This window comes from Xylocopa sonorina, chromosome 2, assembly GCF_050948175.1.
Source record: "Xylocopa sonorina isolate GNS202 chromosome 2, iyXylSono1_principal, whole genome shotgun sequence".
NCBI classification, from domain to species: Eukaryota; Metazoa; Arthropoda; class Insecta; order Hymenoptera; family Apidae; genus Xylocopa; species Xylocopa sonorina.
This window is the reverse complement of record NC_135194.1, coordinates 15,433,529-15,458,000: the sequence shown is the minus strand read 5'-3', so window position 1 is coordinate 15,458,000 and position 24,472 is coordinate 15,433,529. Positions and strand designations below refer to the sequence as shown.

Here is a 24,472-nt window from a genome sequence, read left to right as displayed (position 1 = left end):
CTACCGACCGACTGGTGTCGCCATCTATGCGCGAAGTGTCGAAACTATTCGACGATTAGTTTCCTCGAAGGCCTGAGAGATGGCGCCACGGGTAGTAAAAATAAGTTTTAACCTCGAGAGTGTGCAATTACACCTACAGTCCGTGTGAGCTCTTGCGAACGCGGATCTCCCTTTCGTTGAATGATCGTGTATATACATATCAACAGTGTGTTAACAGAGTATAGCAGGTTTAAAGTTATTCTGTGGATAGTAAGGCTTGGTCGACCGGGTGGGAAGGTGTCGTGGGGCGAGGCTATCGAACACCTTGTGATTTGATACATAAGCAGCACAATGGCCGTCACGTTGTTATGACAAGAGATACGTCAGATTTCTGATATTTATTCGAAGGTACTGGACCGGCGTTTAGCGTATCTCTCGATTGCGTTCCGATAATTGAACATTCCTACGGATCCTTCTCTTCATGTACACGCAAACAATAAAAATGCCGGTCCAGAAGGATACAAGCATTGTGAAGATTGCTGTTCAAATGACAGAACAAGTGCCACAGCTCATTGAATTTAATCAGAAGCAACCGCTTACGGGGATCATTGTGGTAAATCAATTGGAATGTTGATATGTTGTGCATGAAATTTTCTGTGCCAGTATATTTCCCTGTCTTTGCCCTTTCCGAGAACACCCTTCTGCGTTCGTTCATTTCTTGATGATATTTTTAATACATTCGTACTGCTTTTTATTAGGAATTGTGCAATGGGTGGGGTCTATCCGATCCTGAATCGTATTCGTTGCAGTTTACTGAAAATAACAATCAGAATTATATCACTGAGAAAAATCGTAACGAGGTAAAAAATGGTAGTATCTTAAGATTAGAATTCTCCCCCTCGAAAACAGCCTGCGACATTTTAACGAAATTGAATAACTGGCCGATGGAAGAGAAGACTGCTGCTTTACAGAAATTGAGAACTCTTAGCGCCGATATGACATTCGCGTTAGAGTTCATTAACAAGCAAGGGCTAGCCGTAATTATATCACAGGTATTCTGAGCTGTCTTCTGTGGTTTAAATTGTTGTACATCATTGTATTTCTTTTTATATCTGTATAGGTGGAAGGTGAAAAGTATAAGGGAAACGCGCTTGCATATTCACTCCAGTCGTTTGTAGAACTAATGGATCATGGGATTGTTTCATGGGATATATTAGAAACACCTTTTATTAATAAAGTAGCAAGCTACGTGAATAATCAAGCCGTAACACAGGATACTAGCATTATCGAAGCTTCGCTTAGCATTCTTGAGAATATAGTATTGAATTCTTCGGGGAAATATGCACTGGTCGAGAAAGAAGTTACTTTTCCCAATTTAGTAATGCATTTACAGAGTGCTTGTCCACAGATACAACAAAATGCGATAGCTCTGATAAATGCCTTATTTCTCAAGGCTGATTTATCTAAACGCAGAGCTGTTGCCGCAACTCTTCAATCCAAACAAGTTAGAAATGTATTTTTAACGAATATCATAAAGCCTACTGATCAGGTATGGGACAATGCGACATTGCTCTCCTTTTGCATAATACATACGTGAATTTACTACATAAATGGATTTTAATATAGATCGGTGCGGAAATGGCGCATCAGTTGTATGTATTGCAAACACTCATGTTAAGTTTATTAGAACAACGCATGATGACAAAGATGGATCCCCAGGATCAGGACGCGCATGATAAAATTAAAGAACTTCGAAGAATCGCTTTTGATACCGAAGGTGCCGTGAGTGGAGATGTTACTGCTCGAAAACAAGGTCTTTTTGCTAAAGACTATAAAAAATTGGGTTTCAAATACGATATTAATCCTGCCCTCGATTTCACTGAAACACCTCCTGGCATGCTTGCACTGGACTGCATGGTATATTTTGCGCGTAATCAGACGGAAGGCTATACTAAAGTTGTCTTAGAAAACTCTTGCAGAGCAGACGAACATGAATGTCCGTTTGGTAGGACAAGCGTGGAACTTGTCAAATTACTTTGTGAAGTATGTTCGTTAAATTCTTGATAGATCCGTTTTCAAGAACTTGATTTTATTATTGAATTTATATTATACATAGGTATTGCGTATTGGAGAAGCACCTAGTGAACAAGGACAATTGTACCATCCTATGTTTTTTACACACGATCATCCATTCGAAGAGTTCTATTGCGTATGCATAGTTCTCCTAAATAAAACTTGGAAAGAGATGAGGGCCACTACTGAAGATTTTGTAAAAGTGTTTTCTGTTGTAAGGGAACAGATAACTAGAGCACTTCAATGTAAACCTACAGGATTGGATAAATTTAAAAATAAGTTGCAACAATTAACATATTCAGTGATCACTACTTTGTGGCAGCAAGAGAGAACTAGTAGGGAAGAATGGGAGAGTCATGCGAGACCGATCGTTGAACTAAGGAAACAAATTACACCTGAAATTTTAGAACTCATTCAGCAGCAGCGTTTAGGATTTTTGGTAGAAGGGACTAGATTTATGAAGTACAGTGCTAGAGGACAGGTATTTGTTATTCCATGAAATATTATACATTAAACAAGTAACTTTTCTTCAAAACTGTATTTTTATAACAATCGTTATAACTTGTACAGAGAATCAAGGATAAATTCTGGTACGTTCGTCTTTCACCTAATCACAAAGTATTCCATTACGGTGACTGCGACGAAAAATCCGTACCAACAATAGATGAACTTCCTACAAAGTTAGCAGTTGTTGAAATCCGTGCTTTAGTCACTGGCAGGGATTGTCCTCATATGAAAGATTTACAGAGACGGAAAACCACGCATTATTTGGCGTTCTCTTTAATATTAGATTCGGTAGAAGTGTCAAGTTTAGATTTTGTTGCTCCTGACGAAAAAGTTTTTGATTATTGGATCGACGGCATCAATGCTCTGCTTGGTACGTCGACATTATTTGTACATCAAATAAATCTTTATTTGAGTCTAAAAATGTACATTCCATTTTTATAGGTAATAGAATGACCAGTAAAGAAGCGGAGAAAGACTTGGAAACATTATTATCCATGGATATTAAATTGAGACTTTTAGACACAGAGGGAATTGATATTCCTCAAGATCCCCCTGCTATTCCTGATCTCCCACCAAATTACGATTTTTGCTACGAACTGAAGTAAGATTTTCGCCTTCGGTTCAATTATTGTTATAACCATTTTTGCGAGATATATTGACAAGATAATGCTTGGATATTTATCAAACAAAAATCTAAGTTTCATTCCAGGTTATAATTTTTCTACAAAAAGATCATTTTTAACTGTTTTATTAGTATTGCTTCTACACAATACGTGAAATTTTTAATTATATGGACTGACGACATGCTTGTATTTAATTATACAAGAAACAGTACATTTCGCCAAAGACATATTCTATATTTTATATGTACAAATTATATATCACAATTTCGTATTTGTATAATAGTATAAAATCTTTTTATCTAATGACTATAGGAGGAATCAAAGAATTATGTTTGATTCCTCTGGCAATTTTTTTTAATTGAGTAATCGTAGTCGAACTCTATTTAAAATCATGTTTAATAGATGTTTTATAAAAACTGCAATATTGAAGATATAATAAATTTTTAGATCTAATTTATTGAAGTGTGTCTTTTATTTAATGTCAAGAGTAAAAAGCTATAGTATAATATTAGAAGCAATAATCATGAAGATTATGTGCAGGTACATATGTTACAGTCATTATGTAAAGGTATAATTTTACTTATTTCATTAAATAATATTTTTACTTCTTAGAAGTGCAGTGTTACTGAAAAATAGTAATCTCAGTTTTTATTATTATTCACATGATATCTTCCGACAGTATCTGATAATTTTGAGGATCATTCACTTGGTGATTTGGAGGACAGAGAAAAAATTCAATAAAATTGAGAACAGGACCTCTGCTAAAGGGATTCAAGTATCTACCTCTTTTGTCCCGTAGATACGAGTATCTTTTGTAATTAAACATTTCATTTGTAGTCAAATTCATACACGCGTGTAGCACCTGCGTGGAGAAAGAATTTTAATTATCATAGATCTAGATATGCATCGCATATTTATACTTACCGAAGTACACGTTAAAATCCATCCAAGTCCGCAAAATACTAACGCCTCTAATACGCCTAGTACGTATAATAACTGGATTCCTTCGATTGCCATACAGTAGCAAGCAAAATAAATGGTAAATGAACAATTTATTGCTACGCACATAACAAATAGGAAAAACCACATCCTGTAATGGTAATTAATTAATTATACGAAACAATATTAAATTGCTTCGTAACTTACCTATTTCTCAGACCGACGCAATTATATATAAATGGACAGTGATGATCAAAATATGTAACGCATCTATTGCAAATTCTACAATGCTTGGCCCTCAGTGGTCTGAAACATCTACAGCTATGACACAACCGAGACAGTAGTACGTTCCTTTTTTTCCATTTATCAAAATATGGAATCTGAAATTAAAAATCGTCTTATAAGATCATGGCAATTGACATTTTATAGCGAATAATACGTGATGTCGTAAAATAATACTTGTTTAATTGCTCTATAGTAGGTTTCACTATTCTGAGGCACGTAGCCAGGGTCTCTCCTATTTGCTACAATCCATGAGATCCACATAACGACATTCCAATAAATAAAACAGTAATGACTACCGCGTAAAAGATTCCATGTTAACGGAATACATTTTAACAAATACATTGGATATCCCCATAAAAGGACAGATACCATGAATAATAAAATAGGCCCTTTACTGTTCCCGGCTCCACCAAATAGTAATGCCCTTAAAGAAGAAAAAGAGTATAAAATTACGTGTCAATTGATAGATACAATATTTTAAAAAATTTCTGCCGGAAAGCAGAAAACGCGAACCAAAGTTCATTAATAGGCGGAATCCATCTAGCTCGTCGCTTCTGTTCGGCCTGTAGAATTCGTACAATCTCCGAGTGTCTGTGACTTTTTGCTAATTGTAACGGCGTTTTGCCATTCTTATCACGGGGTTCGAGCTCAATTTTGCTTTTCTCGCACAATATCTTAACACAGCTAACATTCCCAGAGAGGCACGCCAAGTGCAGCGGAGTGGATCCAAAGTAATCTGGTTTTTGCAAATCCACTCCACTGTACATAAGTAATCTTATTAACTCTGCGTGGCCTTTATAGGCAGCCCAATGAAGGGCAGTATCGCCGTTTATATCTGTTAGATGTCCCAGGGCACCAGAGCCTAGTAGAAATGCAGCTGTTGCAAATTTACCGAACATACAGGCGGTCATGAGGGGTGTTAGACCTTTAAAATCTGCTGCGTTAACCGCGACTCCAGCCTACAAACGAATACAATTGATAATAAAAAATAAATAATAAATTTACATTAAATACCTTTAACAGTAGTTGAACGATCGCGCTATGACCCTTCCGGCAAGCCCAATGTATCGGTCTCGGCCCTTGAGTTCCAAGGCAAGAAAGATCAACCGGACCATTTCGTTCTATCAAGTATCTCATTACCTGTAACGTGTTTTACATTAAAAGAGGAGATTTTCCTTTCTAAAGTCAATTACAAATATAACTATAATAACTAACTTCAATATTTCCATCCAAAGCCGCCCAATGGGCGGGAGTATATCCCCATTCATCTCTGGCGCTTAACACGCTTAATCCATTCTTTTCTAGCAATTCATCGACGGCTGTAATCTCACTGAAAAGGCGTTCAAATTATTGTACATTTTAAGTTACAAATACCAATAAGAAAGTACAAATACCCGGATCGAAGAAGTTCGAAAATTCGTTTCGTTTCATCGGACGGTGTTTGACCAGGGGCTGTTTCATCAGCATAAATATTATCATCGGGACCATTTCTCGACTGTAACTCAGTGCCTTTAGCTGATCCATGGTTCTGATGAGTGGTGTTGGAAATCGGAGTGTTCGGTAGATGCCCGACCATGTCGGGATCGGGGCTTAATTCCCATACGGATCTTGCTGCACCGGGCCCTGTTACAGGGCTCACAGGATACACCTAAGATTAACAAAGTTTAATTGCGGCCTTTAAACTCTAGAAAACTTCGAATTTATAACTATCGATCATTTCAAATTCTCGCGAGAACATTTGATAACTGTTGCGGTATCATTTCCAGTGATTATCGTGAACTTAGCGATAGTTTTCAAGCCACTTCTGTATTGCTTTCTAATCGTTTCTGTTTAACAGGTTTTCAGTGCGTCATTATTAATTTGTACACAACGGAAATTGATGTTTTAGCTTACTTTACAAAGCGTTGCGAGTTCCGGATTTACACGCTCGTGTTCGGAAGGTGTCCTAAAGGATGCGCCCTGTACAGAGGTTGTTCCACCTTCCGGAACGGTTAGTCACAAGGAGATATTCGGTCTGACCATATTTCATTAATTCTCTTTCTGTTGTACACCTTTCTGTTCACACTGCGATGGATTTTAAAACGATACCTTCGTTATAGAGCAGCGTATCAAGCTGGAATCAGCAGTGTCCGCATTTCCGAATGGGATCATCGTTAGGCGATATTGCGCATTCAAATCAATACCGTGATTGAACGAACGCCTGCGTACTAAAATTAAGAAAGCCGCGAAACTTGTACTACCCAGGCAACACAGCAAGTCACATAACATTATGTTTATTCATTTTGATTCTAAAATAGATTAACATGGAACCGAGATTATACTTATTTTAATATTATTAGATAATCTAACTCGATACAGCGATTGTTGGTTGCAAATGAGAACGTAAAGTGACGTATGTAAATATAAGTAATAAATACTACATATTGTGCAATTTTAATATGAAAGGGGCTTTCAAACCTCTATTGTATATTTTCATATTATATGTCATTTTTATATTTCCCGCTTTAGAGGTGAGAGAGAGAAAGATATACATGAAAGCTGTAGGAAAGAGTGAGACAGATGGTAGCGACCCTGCTCTAGAACCCCTGGCGCCATCTCTGTGAAAAGTGCTGAAACTACTCGCACAGTGTTATCGACAGCGAAGTGAACTACTGCTACACTAGCGCCATCTCTGTGGAAAGTGCTGAAACTACTCGGGAATTAGTTCCAGTTTTCTGTCAAAAGATGGCGCTACTATGGCAGTAGTTCACTTCGCTGTCGGTACCGCTGCGCGACCAGTTGTGGAAGTTGTTATTTTTCCATTATAAACTATTTGTTATCTTGAATGTAATTTTATTGTGATGTGTAAAATACTGTTAAGTTTTATTTAGTAATGTGACATGGCTCCAACAATTCAGACTAACGGCAGCACGGCTGATCGGGATAAACGTGCAGTGCGTCCAGCAGAGAAAAGGTAGAAATTTTTTATTGTAACCTACGATTTTAATTGTGATTATAATAGTACACGTTAGATAGTACAGTTTTTTTATTATTTTTATTTCAGATCCGAGTTAATATGTAGAGTTAAATATTGTAATACATTACCAGATATACCATTTGACCCCAAATTTATTACATACCCATTTGAGTCCACTCGGTAAGTGCCATATGTTTAAATATCAATGATATTTTCGATAATATATAATCATACAATATCAACAGGTTTATTCAATATAATCCAACGTCACTGGAACGTAATTATAAATACGAAGTACTGACAGAACACGATTTAGGTGTAGAGATTGATCTGATAAACAAAGATACGTATGCTGGAGATGTTAACACTGTATTAGATCCTGCAGATGAAAAACTTTTGGAAGAGGATGTTCTCACTCCACAAGATTCAAAGAGATCTAGACATCATGCTAGGAGCGTCTCGTGGCTTAGACGTACAGAATACATTTCTACTGAACAAACCAGGTTTCAGCCACAAACAGTGGATAAAGTTGAAGCTAAAGTTGGTTATAGTATCAAGAAAAATTTCAAGGTGAGTTTTATTTAATACTGTTATTTTCAATTACACAGAAGCCCTCGCTAATCACTGTTATTATGTTTTTATTTATAGGAAGAAACATTGTACATGGACCGTGAAAGTCAAATAAAAGCTATAGAGAAAACATTCGAGGATAATAAGAAATTAATTGAAAGACATTACAGTAAACCAAATGTAGTACCTGTAGAGATTTTACCAGTGTTTCCAGATTTCAAGGTACCTTAAGCATTTCCATTTAATGTAAATATTGTAACTCTTTTGTGGTATATTTTTATTGGTATTTTTTCCAGTTATGGAAATATCCTTGTGCGCAAGTTATATTTGATTCAGATCCAGCCCCAACTGGACGTTCTGTGCCAGCACAAATCGAGGAAATGTCACAAGCTATGATTCGGTACATTCGCAATTTATATAGCCTACCATTCATGCAATAATATTCTGTTAAATATTATAACAGATGTGTTGTTTTAGGGGTGTGATGGACGAAAGTGGTGAACAATTTGTGGCATACTTCTTACCCTTGGAGGAGACCTTAGAAAAACGTAGGAGAGATTTCACTGCTGGTATCGATTATGCCGATGATGAAGAATATGAATATAAAATGGCTAGAGAGTATAATTGGAATGTCAAGAGTAAAACCTCCAAGGGATACGAAGAAAATTATTTCCTTGTTATGAGACAAGATGGGGTATGTTTGGTGCTTAACTAATGCAGTATAAAAATTACGTATTTTTTCATTTTTCCTGTATTATATATATATAGGTGTATTATAACGAACTGGAAACACGGGTACGTCTTAGCAAACGTCGTCAGAAAGCTGGACAACAACCGAATAACACGAGGTTAATAGTAAGACACCGACCGCTTAACGCCAATGAATTCAAGATGCAAAGGTACAGGGAGAAACAATTAGAACCACCAGGAGAAGAAGACGAAGATGAAGAAGAGGAGGAAGAAGAGGAAGAAGAAGAAGTTCAACAAGAAGCTGAGAAAACAGAAGAAAGAGGTTAGTAACATAAAATTATATTAATTGTAAGTATTTTATACACTTTTCTAATGATTACACGATTGTATGTTTCTATTTGAGAAGGATCCGAGAATGAAGCTGAATCCAGAGCATCATCGAGAGCATCCTCCCAAGCATCCAGTAGGAAATCCCGCTCCCGTTCGAAATCTGCTTCTAGATCGAAATCTCGTTCCGCGTCACCGTCGAAATCTAGATCCGCTTCTCGTTCACGATCCGAATCGCAGTCCCCATCTAGATTGCGTAGTAAATCAAGATCAAGATCTGGTAGCCCACAATCCAGGAACTCTTCTAAATCAAGATCCGGTAGTCCTCAATCTAGGAATTCTTCCAAATCAAGGTCCGGTAGCCCTCAGTCTAGGAACTCTTCTAAATCAAGATCCCGATCAAAGTCAGACTCGAGGTCTCGTTCTGGATCTCCGGCTAAATCTCGATCTGGATCGGCGTCCAGTTCGAAATCGAGATCAAAATCGAGGTCACCCTCGAGATCGGACAGTGGTAGCGGTAGCGGATCCGGCAGTGGCAGCGGTGAAAGTGGCTCTGAAAGTGAATAATTAATTTAAGAAAATGCTTTCCAATTTATAGAGCAGTATTTACTAAAATTATAATACATTTTTTAAGACCAATTATAGTTTGTTATCGTTTTAAAAATGTTCGATCATTGTATGCATGTATGTACATAATGATTGTCATAAATGTAAATCATAGTACGATTTTTTTTTCCTATTTTAATTTCCAAACGGGAACAACTTCTGTTATAATAATTCAAGCATAGTCGATAAAGGAAGTGATGTTAACGAACATCGTAAAGTGCAGTGCAGAAAAATCCCGATAGAGTGCAGCACATAGTCACTTGCCTGCATAAGTAAGTGACTTACGTATCACTTGCAAACCTATTTTAAATAACATTGCATCATCTGTGCGTGACGTATCCGAGCTGTGTTTTCCTGCGATACGCATGGTGACTTGCTAGCGATAGAAGTGTCAATCTTCGAGTTTTCGTAGTAACACGAATTTACAAGTATAAATGTTTTCACAGAACATGAAGGGTAAGTAAGAAGTTAACGCATATGAAATACAACGTCTTACATTGTACGAAAGTACCTTACGGTATTCTAAATGTGCGAAATTTATTGTCTACTCCAAAAACATTGATTCTGGCTTGCATTTATAGTGTGACGTATTACAATTACAGTGAAATCACTACGTAAACACTTAACAAGAAGTTGTTGTATAACCAACAATTTGACGTACATATCTTTCGTTTGCAACTTTTTAACTTAATTTAGTTTTATACATTTTATAAAATTAATTACAGATGGCACCAAAAAATAAGGAAAATAGTTCGTCCAACAATAAGAAGAAGAGACAGGTATCTGAAGAAGAAGACGATGAAGATTATCGAAGACGTAGGGATCGAAACAACCAGGTGACAAAAAAGTTGTTAAAAACCTTCTTATAAGCATATATTTATTTTATCCTTCAATTTTATTTTGTAGGCTGTAAAACGTTCCAGAGTTAAAAGTAAATTACGTACGCAACAGACATTGGAACGTGTTAATCAGCTAAAAACAGAAAATGAGTTACTCGAGGAAAAAATTAAGATGCTGACAAAAGAATTAGGATTTTTAAAAGACCTTTTCCTTGCACATGCGGGTGATTACATTGCAGCTGCTTAACTATAAGAACGTCTCATAATTATTTAATACATAAGTTGTTCTTATAATATTTTAGGTTCGAGTCAACACACCATGAATTTTCAAGATGTAGACTTGAATGCTCTTTTGGCAGAAGATACAAAACCTGAGGGGCAGGTAAAGGATACATCAAAATCATAAGTCACAGTAAGTTCCACGTGAAGCAAGTAACGTGGTATTGACTAAATCTGAGATGAAGATGCACTGTGGTTCGTCTGTTTCTAACAAAAAGTCAAACATCTTGGAAAGATGTTTGCTTTCAATTGATTTTCAAATAATATGAGATGCATGAAACCTTGGTACATGCAACTCGCAAAACGTGAAATTTACCGTCATTGGAATTCTAAGTACTGAATGAGAGAGTATAAAATTGAAATACTGAAAATTAAGGGTGGTACAGAGATATAAAGTATTTTTAGTCGAGAAGACAAAGAGATGTAAGAAGAAACATCCAAATCCCGTATTTATAACAGAGGAGAAGCGGATAAAAAGCATGCGTGTATAATATTTTTAAGTATACAACGATACAATTTTAATGATTTCACAGAGAAAATATTTTATTGATTTATGGCGATATGAATAGAATTCATAAATGTCATGAATTATATAAGTGCTTGTTTGAATCATTCCATTATAATCGAGATCTGAAGTAAAAAGATATATGACTCATAAAAGTCGCAGGAAATTATTTTACAAAGTACATTACCATAGGAATTGCCTTGTGGTTACAATATTTATGAATTATCAAGAGTATTTTTAAATTAAATAAAGTAAAATACGTAGACAAGTCCGATTTTTGGTGAATATAATACTGCACATTTCCCCTAGGAAAACACCTGTCATCCTACTGTTACTAGATTCCAATGTTGACATTAGTGGCTCGACTACTTTAACGCTGGTATGAAGGGTTTGACGTTAAATGTAAATAACAGTGAAAATACGAACAACTGAGCATGGGAAAAACAACGAAAGTAGTTGTTTGTGGGATGAAAGGTGTAGGAAAGACGACATTATTGGAACAACTCATATACGGGAATGTCAATGTCAAAACAGTAAGAATCTAGGTTATGTTTGAACAAAAATTACGAAATAACACAACTTAATTCTATACTTCGCGATTAAAACAATAAATGAAGTTAATGCGAAGTTATTTACGCAGTTTGTGTAAAATAATGTTTTGTATTAGGAAGTTCATCCTACGATCGAGGATATTTATGTTGCGAATATAGAAACGGATCGTGGGACGAAGGAAAAAGTGCGATTTTATGACACAGCGGGGCTGGAATCACTTCAAAATAACGCGAATAATCAGCAACTACCGCGGCATTACCTTGGTTTCGCCGACGGATATGTCTTAGTTTATGACACTGCGAAACCTGAATCGTTAGATGTACTTTTTCTCTTAAAGAAGGACATTGACCGAAATAAAGATAAGAAAGAAATAACTGTGATCGTTGTTGGAAATCGTACCAAAGCCGAAGAGGAATCGCACAGTTTAGAGAACACAGCTAGTAAGGCTGCGAATTGGTGTACTAGGGAGAAATTGAAACATTACGAAGTAAATGTCATGGATAGAACAAGCTTGTTCGAAGCATTTGTTCACCTGTCGTCCAGATTGAATCCTCCTACGAATAAGAGCACATTCCCGCAGTTAAGTATGGGTAGAAAAACTGTCAAAGTTGAAGGGTCTTAAATGTATTTATTTGTGATTTATTTAATTCTTTATTACCAATGCTAGTGGTATCCCTTAACCATATTAACATGCTCAAATTATTTTTATACAAAAACTAAAAACACAATTTAAAAAGTGTTATGTACTTAAAGCATTAGTTGATTTGAGCACCTGCAACGATGCACAGCATCTCTTTTAGCTTACGTTCCATTTTTTTGTACAATATCTTCTGTGCATTTTGTTCCTTCTTTGTACTTAAAATAGGTTCACCATCGAAGGATCGGCCGTACAATGCGGTTGATTTTTTAATACTAAACGCTTATTATAACGTTCGCGTATGGGGTGTACATAAATTATTTTTAGTCGATGAATTTACCATTGAATTGGTTTCGCCAGTTTCCGTAAACGTATGAGCGTCCCGAACACGTGATCCCACAGTTTACTAGTGACACCAAAACCTAAGGAATCAATTTTTTAGTTTCAAAAGATTCACGTAATATTTTGGGTATAAAGGAAGCGTTACCTATATCGTGGTGCGAGAAGTGATGATAATTATGATTCCTTTTCAAAAAGTAAAAGTATGTTTCAGCATTTGGCGTGCCGTAATGTAAATAATAATGTATTAAATCGTAGCCAATGTAGCCTGTGAAATGAAGTTTTTTTTTTATATTCGATATATCGTTGATTTACCTAATAAGATCATTAGTTATAAATATATCGATAATAGTACCTGTTGTTGTACCAGCGGCAATGAAATAAAGCATCGGTTCAGGAAATATTAGTCCATATATATACCATATCAGTTGTGCTACTAATAAACCTACTATAGGGGGAAATACTAATCTCTTATTATCGAATGGTGTCTAGGAATGAAAAAAATAAGGCAATTACGCGATAGAAAGTCATTTTCATATACACGTTAGGTTTCGTCTTTTTTTTTCTTCTTCAGTAACTCGAACAAATTGAAGGGAAATTATTGATAGTTTACCTTATGGTGGAGACCATGCATTAGAAAATGCAACGACATAAGCAGTTTTGCGTTAGGGGGTGCTTCAAAATGGAAAATCTTACGGTGAAGTATGTACTCTAATATAGTCCATAAGAATATACCCAATGCGTATGAAATTGAAGCTTCGATTACTAAAAAGTTAAACAAGCTACGATGATTACTGCACAATTTATCACAATGAATTGTTTCTTACTCGTTATGCAATAGAAAGTTGTGATAAACCGATCATTTTTATCGTTTAATCGGTAATATATTTCGTCTTTTTTATGATAGTATTACGATAATATTGTGTGCGAGAATAGCAGAAGTAAACTAAAGATAAAAGGTAATTACGTGTGTAATTCGTGCCAATGCTATGCGTCCATCCTGAATACAAGAAAAGAAGGCACACCGGAATCCATACCATCGGTATTAGGTACCAAGGAGTAAGCGATAAAGACTCTAATAAGTTTGAATGGAATAGTCGAACCCGTCTATCCACTGGCAAATTGACCCATTCGTAATATTTATCACCTAAGGTACCTACTTGTCCGAGTATCGGCGCATCCCAATCGAGCAGCTCCTACAAACGTTCAAAACTAAATCGTCGTCTCTATTCAGGAAGTTATTCCTTCTATGATACACACATTTATTACTGAAATGTAACAACTCTTTTACACGATGATACGTATAGAGGTACACAGATATTGATACACGTTTGATAGATGTCGATAGAACATTGTCTTTAGAAATGTTCAGATGTCGATTTTTATTGGATACAGTATCGCGATATTGATTTTTGATGTCCTTTTTTGGTCAGCTGCTGGTTAGTTTATTTGCATGTAAATGGTTAACAAAAAGTAACACATAATATTGTATGAAAATACTACGCTAATAATGATAAGTCTGTTATGAAAATATGAAAGAATAGCGTACGAAAGCTTCCTTTTTTTATGCCGTTAATCTTTATTTTTCTTTACTTTTATGAAATAGACAACGTTTCAATCTTATCTAGACTTGAAATAGACAAAATTGCTACTTTATCCTTGGCTCTATTAAAGAACGTTTGCTTCACAGTCAAAAATTTTTGGACAAATTATCGCGGAAATCTTATCAGACTGTGTCCGATATACGAGCGTATCGTCGCGTAAAAAAGTTCTGAAAAGACAAAAAATGTTATGAAAGTGACGCGTATTTAATTAAAACTGCTCATCCAACTTACTTCATACTTCTGATACTTTTCCAAGTTGTTCAATGTGTAATCCTCTAACAGATGAAACGCCGCTAATGAGTGAGGATTTTCTTCGAAAGCCTTATCCAAACTTCGATTCTTATAGTAGCTCAACACTTTTCCTCCAGGGTGATATTGTAGAAATTCGCGTACATTGTACGATTTATCTTTATACGTAACTACGAAATTGTTCTCTTCATTCTTGGCTGATTCTTCCTCTGATTGGAGTTGCCCGGTACGTTTACGCGCCTCCGAACCAGAATTTTGATCATTTGCCATCGAAACAATTGAATCGGTTGACTCTTCGTAATCAAGTTATTCGTACAGGTTTTGTAAAATAGTAGACCACGTGATAGGTGATACGTGAAACGTCGTAAATAGTAGTCGGTAGGAAGGTGGATAAGCGACAAGCCAAAGTCCGTGAATTGTCTACTTTTGGCGACCGACTGTTTTATCAGAGAACATTTCAAATCTTTTAAAATTACGCATACGCGGATATCGCCTGAATAGTGGGGCAGCATTATCATTTTCGATACGCGTTACCTATCCTGATAAGTTCCTGTCTACACCTTCGAGGTATTACTTTACATTTCGTTGAACTTTCCCGGCCAAATTATCAATATATCAACACAATTTATGTCAGGGGGGACGTTACCTAGCGGGATCTATAAGGGTTTCCGCCGCGTGCCCGGCACGCTGACATTGAAGAGAAAAAGCCGGAGGTATCGAGTGGTACCGAAGTCGCGGGGAGCATGTGTCTGGAAAAATCAATAGACAGACCACCTTGGCCTCCTCTCTACTCGGCAATAAATAAGCTTTTATTTAAACGTCTTGGATACTTGTGTATACAATATACCCTATGTACGATCTATATTTAAATGTCTACGAACGCAGCAGCGGTCATGCTCCGGTTTCTGAAATTTAAAGTAGACGAAAAGAATGCGAAATAGAAAAGAATGGAAATAAGAGAGAGAGTGGAGGGAACGAGGGTACACGGGGGTTCTGTCTTTCTGCTGGTTCGGGGCGAATATCGGAGGTGAGGGGCGTGGGGGTGGGTTAAATTTGACGATGAGCATTCGCGCTGCTAAAAATATAGCATTTTCGAGCATCGCTGACGCAACGCGATAAACAGCGTTACGGTATTTTCTTTTCTGTTGTTTAGCATTGCCATCGATGTTCTCGAGCCAGGTACTAACCTTGTCAAGTCAAGCGAACGTACACCATTCGACGAAAAGATAATCCGCCTTTGCGTCCTCGTGTTTCCGGGAACGCGTAATCGATCGAAAGAAGTGCGAAGGCTAACTAGAAGAAACCAATCCGAATAGACGCGAGTAGATCGCGAACGAGAACCCCGACGAAAAAAGGCTTCGTTTAACTAAAAAGTTGGCGAACTTCGACAAAGACCCTAATCATCGCGAAGAAGTCTCCGCTTCACGGTTCCGTCTCGTCTCTCTTCTTTCTGTTTCTTTTTCTCTTTTGTTTAAGTACGAACCTGAAAATGCCTCGGCCCGATCTCGACATTCCTGCCACGGAGACGTCCAAGTTCGGCGGAAACTCGCGGTCTACCGCGTTGCCTTAAGTAAATCGGGTTTCTAGCGAGTCGGAAGTATTACGAAACTCGGTGAAGAGATACCGTCTATAGACTATCGACCTAACTCGTACACGACGCTATTTAGACGAGTAGGTGTACAACTCCTAGTTAGGTATCGACGTTTTGCGACTTTTCTTATTTTTGATCTTGTTTCTTTTTCTCTGTTCTCAGCCCTGAGGTTTGGAAGCAGTAGGAACGTAGGCACCGTCTAGAGAACGATCGAAAATGGAAAGACGAATGATCGATTGCACGTACTATCAACGACCATTTGTACGTTGCACGTTTTCTTTCTGACCGGACGAGCCTTCGTCGGAACGTTCCACTGGTACGGAGTTACCCGCCGTCGAAGTATCGTCACGGATAATTCGGAGGGTTGATCGAAATGGTACTTTAAACCGCGTTCGTCAAAGCAGACGGTACTCTTTTTTTCTAGGGACGCGGAAGAGGGTGGCTAATGTCAACGCGACTCGTTTCATCGCGGTAGGTATATCTAACTTTAACAACGACATCACATATAGAGGTACGTCGTAGTGGAATTCTGTGTTTTCGTATCTTGTTTGCTGTACAGCGCCGATTTTTACGAACAATTCAACGAGTTAATCAAACAAAGGAAACTATATTGTACGATGCCGTTCAGGCCGTTAAAAACAACGCGCACCTCTGTAAAGTCGAGCAAACGAATCGATAAAGTGGGCAGAGGTGCGACGAAACGATTTCAACTGCGATTTAAAATCGGTCTCTCCCTTTTCTCTCTCTTTACGGTGCATTCTGTAACATCAAGTATTTTCTCCTTTCTTTCTCTCTCTCTCTCTCTCTCTCTCTCTCTCTCTCTCTCTTTCTCTTTCTCTCCCTTTTTACTTTATTATTTGCTTCGTACGTGTCAGAAATTCGACGGAAGGTAAATATTGCTTTTTGAAAAGCACCGATCACGTCCGATTCTATCTTTTCTCTCGATTCAAGATCGGCAATTCGTACCGTTTCACGCGTGTCGCGGTACCTTAAATTCGAGATGGGCGAACTGTTCGATTATCCCTCTCATCCCGCGGTCTCTATTCGCAAGAACGCGGGACACTGGACTAACCCGCTTTTAAAAGTCCATCACTTCCATTTTGAATGGTTTACCCTGAAGCTTGTTGGGGACGATCTTCGTTATAGGCGGCGCGCTGTTATTGTCGTCGTCGCTGTTCACGTCTTCATCTTCTTCAGGGAAATCTTCGAGGCGATCGTGATACTCGTCCAACTGAAAAATCGAAATCACCGTAGTCACTGTCGCGAACGAAGGCTTCCGTCGCGATTAAATCGTGGACGAACAATCGCAGCTAAAGCTATGCGTGATCGTGTTCGATACGTGGGCCAGCTAGCGCGTACTCTTTGTCAGTGAAAGTGTGCTGTGCCAGTGAGGAACATTTGGCTAGGGAAAGCTTTCTTGCGTCGCGAATTCAAACGCGCTCTTTTATTTTTTCCGCAAGTGGCATGCCGATCCGATCGTACGTATTTAAAAACTGGCTACCAGCATCGCTCGCTAATTATTAAAATTAATATAAGCCGAGAAGAAGGTCGTCTTCCTTCAGATTCCCTCGTTTTTTCCCCTCTCTTTTGTGCTCGGAGATCGTTCGAAGAAACGACAGAATGTGCGAAGCGCGTAAATACAAGCTGAGAACATTCCATAAACGGATAGTATACTACTGACTCACGTGTAAGGTAGCTATAGAAGAAGCGATTAATCGACGTTACCGCACACGGAACGGACGCTTCCCTATAACTGCAGGTATGTCCAACGTAAATCTTAATGCTCGTTTAGGCTTAATCGACGCACCTTGAGTAAGTCCCTCGCTCCCACGACCGGTGTCCGCGACGCTAATCACGAGCCCGTCTCTTGGTGCGCCAATTAAGTCGGCCTCTATCATGATGACTACGTCTCTACGTCGTCTAAACAAGCATATGAACGTGCTTCGTGGGTTTTATTTCAACAGTTTGTTACGATCGGTGATTAGAGCGAGATTGGTGAATTACCGAGATACAGATTGCGAATGCAAAAGGTGAGACGATTTTTCTGGCGTAGGATGAGCGTGGTTGGATCAACCGTGTTTGTCGAGCTTACATTACGAACGTACGATTTTCATTGGTGAATGCACAAGAAGCTACAGATACATACTGCCTTCCTTAATTTTATTATTTCTGAAGTCATAAAACACGTGGAATTCGAAAGCACTTCGGTACACACGTACACACAGAGAGAGAATGATGAGATAGAACATTTTAATTTAAGAAAGGTTGTATAGAAAGAAGCACACAGATGCAATAATGCGTGTGTCGAGTTGTACAGTTTTGTGGACAAAATGACGAAGAATGAGGAGGACGCGATCGATGGTGATGAAATAAGAGGAATCGTGATCGTCTCGGTTTTACTCACATCGACGTCTCCCATCATCTCTTTGGTGGAAACCGTGGTATCTATACGTCGTATACTGCCTTGGTGAATGTCAACGTCTAGTTTGACACATTGGAACCGTCTCAAAAGAAATACGATCGGTATTGGCGCGATGCCCGCGAAGATGATGACCGCCGCAATGGCCAGCACCCAGCTAGGGTATTCGGAGGGTACGGCTATACCCTGAAAGGAACGGAACAAAGAAGAAAACATCGATCGTCAACGGCGTATTAAAAAATTTTCCAGCGAAATGCGGATCTCGAGTACACATCCTTACCCGTGTCGCATCCCACGCGGAATACTGGGGCTTTTTAATGAACATGGACGCTACGCTGGATACAAGGATGCAGACCATGATTATGGGGGCAAGGAATCGCCAGGTGAATTGCCAGTATGGCCCCGGTCTGTATCCTGTCATTTCTTCGATGTCTTTCGTGAATCTGGAAAGCAATCAACTTGTTTTAATCGATCGAACATTAAACGTTCCGTTAAGCAAACAATGTCCAGATGGTTCCAGCGTACTTTTCGTGGCCGTAGATGAAAATTACGGAAATCATTTCCATGAGCGCAACCATGACGAGACCAATGGTACCGGCGAAACTGTCGAACATTTTTAGCCAATATTCTCCGGCGCCAGTGCAAAATATTAAACCAACGAAGAAGCAAACCGTACAAACAACTCCTGAAAAAGAAAATGGCCGTTCAACGCTGTTGAAGTTGTCAAGCTATCGCTACGCTAGGGGATGATAACGATTACCTGTTATGTATTGCTTCTTTATTCTCTTGAACAAGTCTATGTCAAATATGACGCACAGCATGCCTTCTAGTATACCGATCTGGGAACCCAGACCGAGTGCCAGGAGCATGAGGAAGAAGATGCAGGACCAGAACGGGGCGCCAGGCAATTCGACTATCGCCTGCGTGAAAACTATGAAAGCCAGTCCTGTCCCTTCAGCGGCCTAAACGGTTGATTTATCCGTTTGAACGATAAAAGGGGAAGGAAAAAATACGAATGACCTCATAAAAAGATATACATAAGGTGTAAAAGATATTCAATGCTTACGTTGTTCAACTGATCGCTGAGACTGCACGTTTCGAGTGTGAAATTCAACGCGGATGCGTTTAAAGTATGTACAACATTCTCGTATTCGTCCATGGTGATGTTCTCGTAAGTTATAAGTCCATTTTTAAGAAGTAAGTCTTTGTTACTGGAACAAGGATAATGGTCAATTGTAGGATTCGTTTCTCCGCTTCATCCGAGCGAAGTTCTTAACGAAATCCAATGTCTGATTACCTCGCGAGGCACTTATCGACGTTCGTCATCGCCTTAAAGCCTAGAATGGCGAATATGACGACGCTCGCGTAAATAGCGGTGAAGGCGTTACAACCGCTAACCAGGATCACGTCTCGGACGCAGTTGTTGTCCGGGGTGTTGTAAGAACCGAACGCGATCAAGGAACCGAAAGCTAGTCCGAAACTGTAAAAAACCTGCGTCGCTGCGTCGAGCCAGACCATCGGCTCTAATAGTTTCTCGATCTGTCAACGATGAAGAAAATTGATTAGAAAAATCACCTCGCGCATAGAGGGCGGACAGATCGTAGAACAGTCGTGTGAAACTAATTACCTTTGGCGTGTACATGTGGGCTAATCCAGCGCTGGCACCTTTTAACGTTATTCCACGAATAAAAAAGATAGTAAGCACCAAATACGGGAACATGGATGTAAAATATACCACCTTTAAATCAAGCAAAAACATAAGTCGTTGACACAGTATATCTAACTCTTGCATTTACTCGGAAGAGGAAAATGGATTGGGATACGATTCGAAGGTGAAGTAAACGATGGCTATCCGCGCACGACTACGCGCGAGGAAAAGAAAAATCCGATTGAAACACACGGCGTATCCTTACCTTTCCCGATGATTGTATCCCCTTCATCACGATAAAGAAGACAACGATCCAACTCAATAGCAGACACAGGACGATCCACCATTTGAGACTCTGCCCGTCTTCGATTGATGGTGCCGCGTCCAACGTGGTTCTGTACCAAAAATAGGCAGTTTCCGAACTCTTCACGCATTCTTCGACCGGCTTGCCATCAACCTCCGGACATTTCGCCCATGGCAACGGTTCCTGCGTTAAATCGTTCAATTTCAAAGTACCACACCTAGAACGGCACTGGATCGGGCGGAATGTACAGAGAAGCGTCTAAAGTGTTTACAGTTAGAGGCTACATCATGCGCGACACGTGCCATTTTGTCCATTTTCATTCCCGCCAGCCGCTAGCGTTTGCAAACGAAAATTGAAATCGATAAGTACTTACGCCGAAGTTAACCGTGACGGCCTAAACCAACGCGGCATGAAACATAAATCGTGTTCGTTAGTGAGGTGATCGTAAAACCGTCCTGTTCCGCGGACTGTTTAGAATTCACGCGTATTCCGTCGATCAATTAAACGCCGTAATCAGGCTCTCCCGTCGAGATTGTTTCTCGAACGGCGGAAGAACAATAGCACGAGGATCGATCGGCCATTTGGAGAACGGAAGAAGGACTCACCTCGAGCGAATTGAACAGATAAAAGAAGCACCAGGTGATGATGACGTTGTAATAAAGGGCTACGAAGAAGGTGACGATGCAAGATGCTATCCCTATACCACCTAGCCATGGATGGATCGTGTTCCATACGCCAAGGGCGCCCTGTCGCATTCGTTGACCGAGACCCAGCTCGATTAGAAAGAGGGGTACACCCTCTAGGATTAGCATCACGAAAAAGGGGATGAGAAAGGCACCTGAAAACCGCCCCGTTCATAACATGTCTTTTTTACCCTGTCCAGTTTCCTTTGTTATTGCCTAAAGCGAGATTTATATTCTTCCTCCTACTCTTTCACCTGGTAAAATAATCTCGTTCGTTAGAGGCCTCCCTCCTAACCCACCGCCTCTCTTGTTCATCTGACCCCTTATTACGGAATGAATGCCGTACCGTTCTTTTTTAATCTCTCCCATTTGGCAGGGTTACCGTGTTCCCTTGCTTAGAGAATATTCTCCGTTCCCCTTTTTCGCGGTACAGTCTAGTTTGAGACAGCAGCAGCCGGAGTGTCTGGTCCGGTATTGATCCGGTGACACGTACACGTACGTGCATACGATGGTACACGTTCGACCTTGTCCGAGAATTCTTTGCGTACTTTTTTCTCCTTTTTTTCCCTTCTAGTTTTTTTTTTTTACACCGTTCCAATCGAAGTTACGTGTGCATATTATTGATCAATCAGCCACGTTCGACGCGGTGCTACTGCGATTACACGCATTCTCGACGTAAAAGGCTGCTTTGTTTAAGTATGCTGCACGCGATTCTCTGGAACAGTGATGGGCAACCTGCGGCTTGAAAACTGCACACGGCTCATCGAGACTGTTTTCGCGACCGCCTTCATCAATTGGCTCGTGTTAAAAATTATCTGACGTAGCGTTACGTGGTAATTTGTAAAATAAGTTCTGACGAAGATATCGTACGAATTCAATGTAGGTATTGCGATGGTAGTAATGGTACCGGCAGTAGAGGGAAAAGATGGTTGCTCATCACTGCTCTGGAAGACTTCTACTCGAATCGTCTGACTAAACTTCCTGCTTCTAGTTATGCCGTGTCCCCAATAGCTGTCCCTTTTCACTTCTATACGCCACTCGATTAGCATTCCATTTTCATCCGCGAAGTTATCTACTTCTACAAAATGTGCGTCTTCCACCCCCCTCCGTCGAGAAAAGGTGTTTTTATTTAGAGAAGAATCAATTGTTTAGCGAGCAGCAAAAGGGGACGGCAGACGGTTCGTAAACCCGTTGCGGATACGAAATTGTTACGTGTCTGCCGATAGAATGGTAAAAATCGATCGACGCGCGTCGGACGCCGGCGTCGTTCTGTAACAGCGGCCTCGACATCGGTGTCGTGTCGCGGCACGAGGAAATTTCCATTGAAAGCCGAGGAGATCCTGGCTCGAATTCGGTGCAGTGGCGTGTATGTGTTCCTGCGAATCGTTAACACGACCGATGCTAAACCAGCTAAAGGAACCCCCTCTCGTTCTGCGCAGTAGAAGTTTCTTTCTCTCCTCTTCTCTCTATCCCTCTCCCCATCTTTCTCCCTGATGGTCGACGTTCGCAAGACTCGATGGAAATTTCCGCGACGAAATTCGTGGGGGCGTGAAATTAAACGTAGAACACGACTGTGTGACGTAACGCGTACCCTCGTCATCTCATTCGTTGTTTCACCCGCCTGGCCTGGCTCGCGCATCCCACCCACCCCTAGCTAGACCGGCGCTATCTATCCCCGCGGTAACGTGTATTTTCGTTCCGTTCGGATTGGAATGTAATCGAGTTACGAGGTATAGGTCGTGGATAGGAAGATGGAAGCGATTGGTTCAAGGGCAAATTTTTATAGGATTTTATCGTTCGTCCGGATGTCGCTCTGCTTCTTAGATGTCTCGAGCGGAACGCGAATCGATGGTAGGAGGACTGGATAAGATATTTGCCTCCGCTTGACTCCTCGCGGCGACCTCGGTGGTATTTCGAATATCCGTGAGACACTTCGAAGGTATATATATTTTTAAGCGGTTAGGCATACGGTGGAGAGTGGAGGGAGGGGTTGGTCGAACGGTGTGACTGAAAATAGCGTATAACGTGCCGTTTTGCATACGTATCGGTTGTGGGTTTAGATCAACCTCCGTTTTAGACGCCGTTTTCAAGGAGAACGGAGAACGACTTATAGTTCAAGTTTGAGGCTTTTCGAGTTTGAGGTCAACCTCTTTCCTGACTACAGGTGTAATTTTCTTTGGTATCCTTCGAGAAAAGCACGACAGAGCTCAGAGAGATGTTACTTACCACCTCCGTTCTGTTGGCACAGATAAGGGAATCTCCAGATATTTCCGAGTCCCACGCTGTAACCGATAATACTGAGGAAAAACTGCATTTTGCCGCTCCATTCTGCTCTGTTTTCTTCTTTGGTTTCTTGACTGCCGGCGGCAGCATTTTGGTTTCCGGTCACCACGATTGTCACGTTCTGGCCTGTCTGACGTTCCTCGTTCAACGGAGCCAGCTCATGCCCATTTCTCGTATTCTCGTTCTTGACTACCATTCTTTGCTTCGGAGTCCCTTGTTTCGAATGACAAATAGCCCCAACAACCGTCGACTCTTCCTTCTCGTTTATTTCAAACGTTCGTTCTTATCTGTATCTCGTTTCCTTCTTTCGCCTTTCGGTTTTCTTTGAAAAATGTCCCGATAGTCGAGCACCAAATGGGCAAACCAAGTTGGCGTGCCAGAAGTGTGACGGTGTACTTTCGAAAAATCACCTTTGTCAAGAGGAGAGGTGGAGAACAGGCAATGGCAGCGACGAGGGCAACAATACGATGTAACAATAACAACAATGACGACGACGAAGACGTTGGTGACGGTGTCAACGACGCCGACGACGAAGACGAGTATGAGAACGGCGACGGCAGTTCAACAAAAGGCCCAACAAGGATCTTAATCGTTACTTTTTTTTTTCCTTAACTACAAGAATATCTCTTTTCTCCTTTTTTTTTTACTTTATCTCGAATAGTTACTTTTCTCTCTGAGTAGAAAAAATTCCTTAGGGTATCGCGGAAGGCATGCCTGGTACGAAGAACGTGGCTGTACGTCGAAACAGCATCCACGGGGACGCACGCTCTTTTCTGCGAACGGCAGAAGGGAGAGACACGCGGAATATTGTGTTCTTTTTCTCCCTTTTCACCTTACTCTGCTTTACGTCGTGAAAGGTCTTGTTGTTCTTCAGCATCGATCGGTTAAAATACTGTGCTAACGTCGCGCGGAAAATAAAGCTCGTCGCACGGAGCGTGCTCGTTAACGAGTACAAAGGAAGAATGCACCGATTATTCAAATGGAC

At 40.0% G+C, this 24,472-nt stretch overlaps 7 protein-coding genes across 12 annotated transcripts; 4 read left to right on the top strand and 3 right to left on the bottom strand.

The window, feature by feature from the left end:
* The first annotated feature begins 215 nt into the window (after window positions 1-215).
* Ced-12 (engulfment and cell motility Ced-12) lies at window positions 216-3,555 on the top strand. The gene is made up of 7 exons (XM_076909674.1): window positions 216-592; window positions 738-1,031; window positions 1,100-1,528; window positions 1,606-2,022; window positions 2,096-2,533; window positions 2,623-2,929; window positions 3,001-3,555. Exons 1-7 carry the CDS (start codon window positions 461-463, stop codon window positions 3,162-3,164), a joined length of 2,181 nt encoding a protein of 726 aa, XP_076765789.1. The 5' UTR covers window positions 216-460; the 3' UTR covers window positions 3,165-3,555.
* Window positions 3,556-3,773: 218 nt separating this feature from the next.
* On the bottom strand, window positions 3,774-6,593 carry Patsas (palmitoyltransferase Patsas). Its single transcript, XM_076909675.1, has 9 exons — window positions 6,300-6,593; window positions 5,801-6,054; window positions 5,622-5,736; window positions 5,421-5,546; window positions 4,920-5,365; window positions 4,581-4,830; window positions 4,329-4,501; window positions 4,107-4,272; window positions 3,774-4,044 (listed from the first exon to the last, which is right to left on the bottom strand). The coding sequence occupies exons 2-9, from the start codon at window positions 5,980-5,982 to the stop codon at window positions 3,841-3,843; spliced, it is 1,662 nt and encodes a 553-aa protein (XP_076765790.1). The 5' UTR covers window positions 5,983-6,054; window positions 6,300-6,593; the 3' UTR covers window positions 3,774-3,840.
* Window positions 6,594-7,196: 603 nt separating this feature from the next.
* On the top strand, window positions 7,197-9,672 carry Atms (RNA polymerase II-associated factor 1-like protein antimeros). 2 transcript variants are annotated; one of them, XM_076910347.1, is made up of 8 exons: window positions 7,197-7,359; window positions 7,450-7,542; window positions 7,608-7,932; window positions 8,011-8,154; window positions 8,229-8,332; window positions 8,410-8,626; window positions 8,701-8,944; window positions 9,029-9,672. In XM_076910347.1, exons 1-8 carry the CDS (start codon window positions 7,286-7,288, stop codon window positions 9,514-9,516), a joined length of 1,689 nt encoding a protein of 562 aa, XP_076766462.1. In that variant the 5' UTR covers window positions 7,197-7,285; the 3' UTR covers window positions 9,517-9,672. The 2 variants fall into 2 exon arrangements, with proteins under 2 accessions (XP_076766462.1, XP_076766461.1); XM_076910346.1 differs by having other exon boundaries at window positions 9,026-9,672.
* Window positions 9,673-9,801: 129 nt separating this feature from the next.
* Window positions 9,802-11,294, top strand: Irbp18 (Inverted repeat binding protein 18 kDa). The gene is made up of 4 exons (XM_076910354.1): window positions 9,802-10,011; window positions 10,281-10,391; window positions 10,462-10,618; window positions 10,697-11,294. Exons 2-4 carry the CDS (start codon window positions 10,281-10,283, stop codon window positions 10,798-10,800), a joined length of 372 nt encoding a protein of 123 aa, XP_076766469.1. The 5' UTR covers window positions 9,802-10,011; the 3' UTR covers window positions 10,801-11,294.
* A 166-nt stretch (window positions 11,295-11,460) lies between these two features.
* Kappab-ras (NFKB inhibitor interacting Ras like 1) lies at window positions 11,461-12,982 on the top strand. The gene is made up of 2 exons (XM_076910352.1): window positions 11,461-11,711; window positions 11,846-12,982. The coding sequence occupies exons 1-2, from the start codon at window positions 11,613-11,615 to the stop codon at window positions 12,350-12,352; spliced, it is 606 nt and encodes a 201-aa protein (XP_076766467.1). The 5' UTR covers window positions 11,461-11,612; the 3' UTR covers window positions 12,353-12,982.
* Window positions 12,658-15,089, bottom strand: Fa2h (Fatty acid 2-hydroxylase). Its single transcript, XM_076910349.1, has 6 exons — window positions 14,542-15,089; window positions 13,674-13,902; window positions 13,320-13,471; window positions 13,062-13,194; window positions 12,855-12,974; window positions 12,658-12,789 (listed from the first exon to the last, which is right to left on the bottom strand). Exons 1-6 carry the CDS (start codon window positions 14,827-14,829, stop codon window positions 12,704-12,706), a joined length of 1,008 nt encoding a protein of 335 aa, XP_076766464.1. The 5' UTR covers window positions 14,830-15,089; the 3' UTR covers window positions 12,658-12,703.
* Window positions 15,090-15,347: 258 nt separating this feature from the next.
* Window positions 15,348-23,785, bottom strand: LOC143433232 (sodium- and chloride-dependent transporter XTRP3). Of its 5 annotated transcripts, none has more exons than XR_013103103.1 (13): window positions 23,431-23,785; window positions 21,127-21,359; window positions 20,895-20,915; window positions 20,483-20,704; window positions 20,197-20,307; window positions 19,867-20,108; window positions 19,636-19,780; window positions 19,330-19,531; window positions 19,095-19,254; window positions 18,850-19,012; window positions 18,555-18,755; window positions 17,000-17,381; window positions 15,348-16,969 (listed from the first exon to the last, which is right to left on the bottom strand). XR_013103103.1 is itself a non-coding variant. In XM_076910491.1 (12 exons), the coding sequence occupies exons 1-12, from the start codon at window positions 23,681-23,683 to the stop codon at window positions 17,229-17,231; spliced, it is 2,106 nt and encodes a 701-aa protein (XP_076766606.1). In that variant the 5' UTR covers window positions 23,684-23,785; the 3' UTR covers window positions 15,348-17,228. The 5 variants fall into 5 exon arrangements, 3 of the variants coding, with proteins under 3 accessions (XP_076766606.1, XP_076766607.1, XP_076766608.1); XR_013103104.1 differs by lacking the exon at window positions 15,348-16,969 and adding an exon at window positions 17,836-17,903 and having other exon boundaries at window positions 17,241-17,381; XM_076910491.1 differs by having other exon boundaries at window positions 15,348-17,381.
* Between the last annotated feature and the right edge of the window lie 687 nt (window positions 23,786-24,472).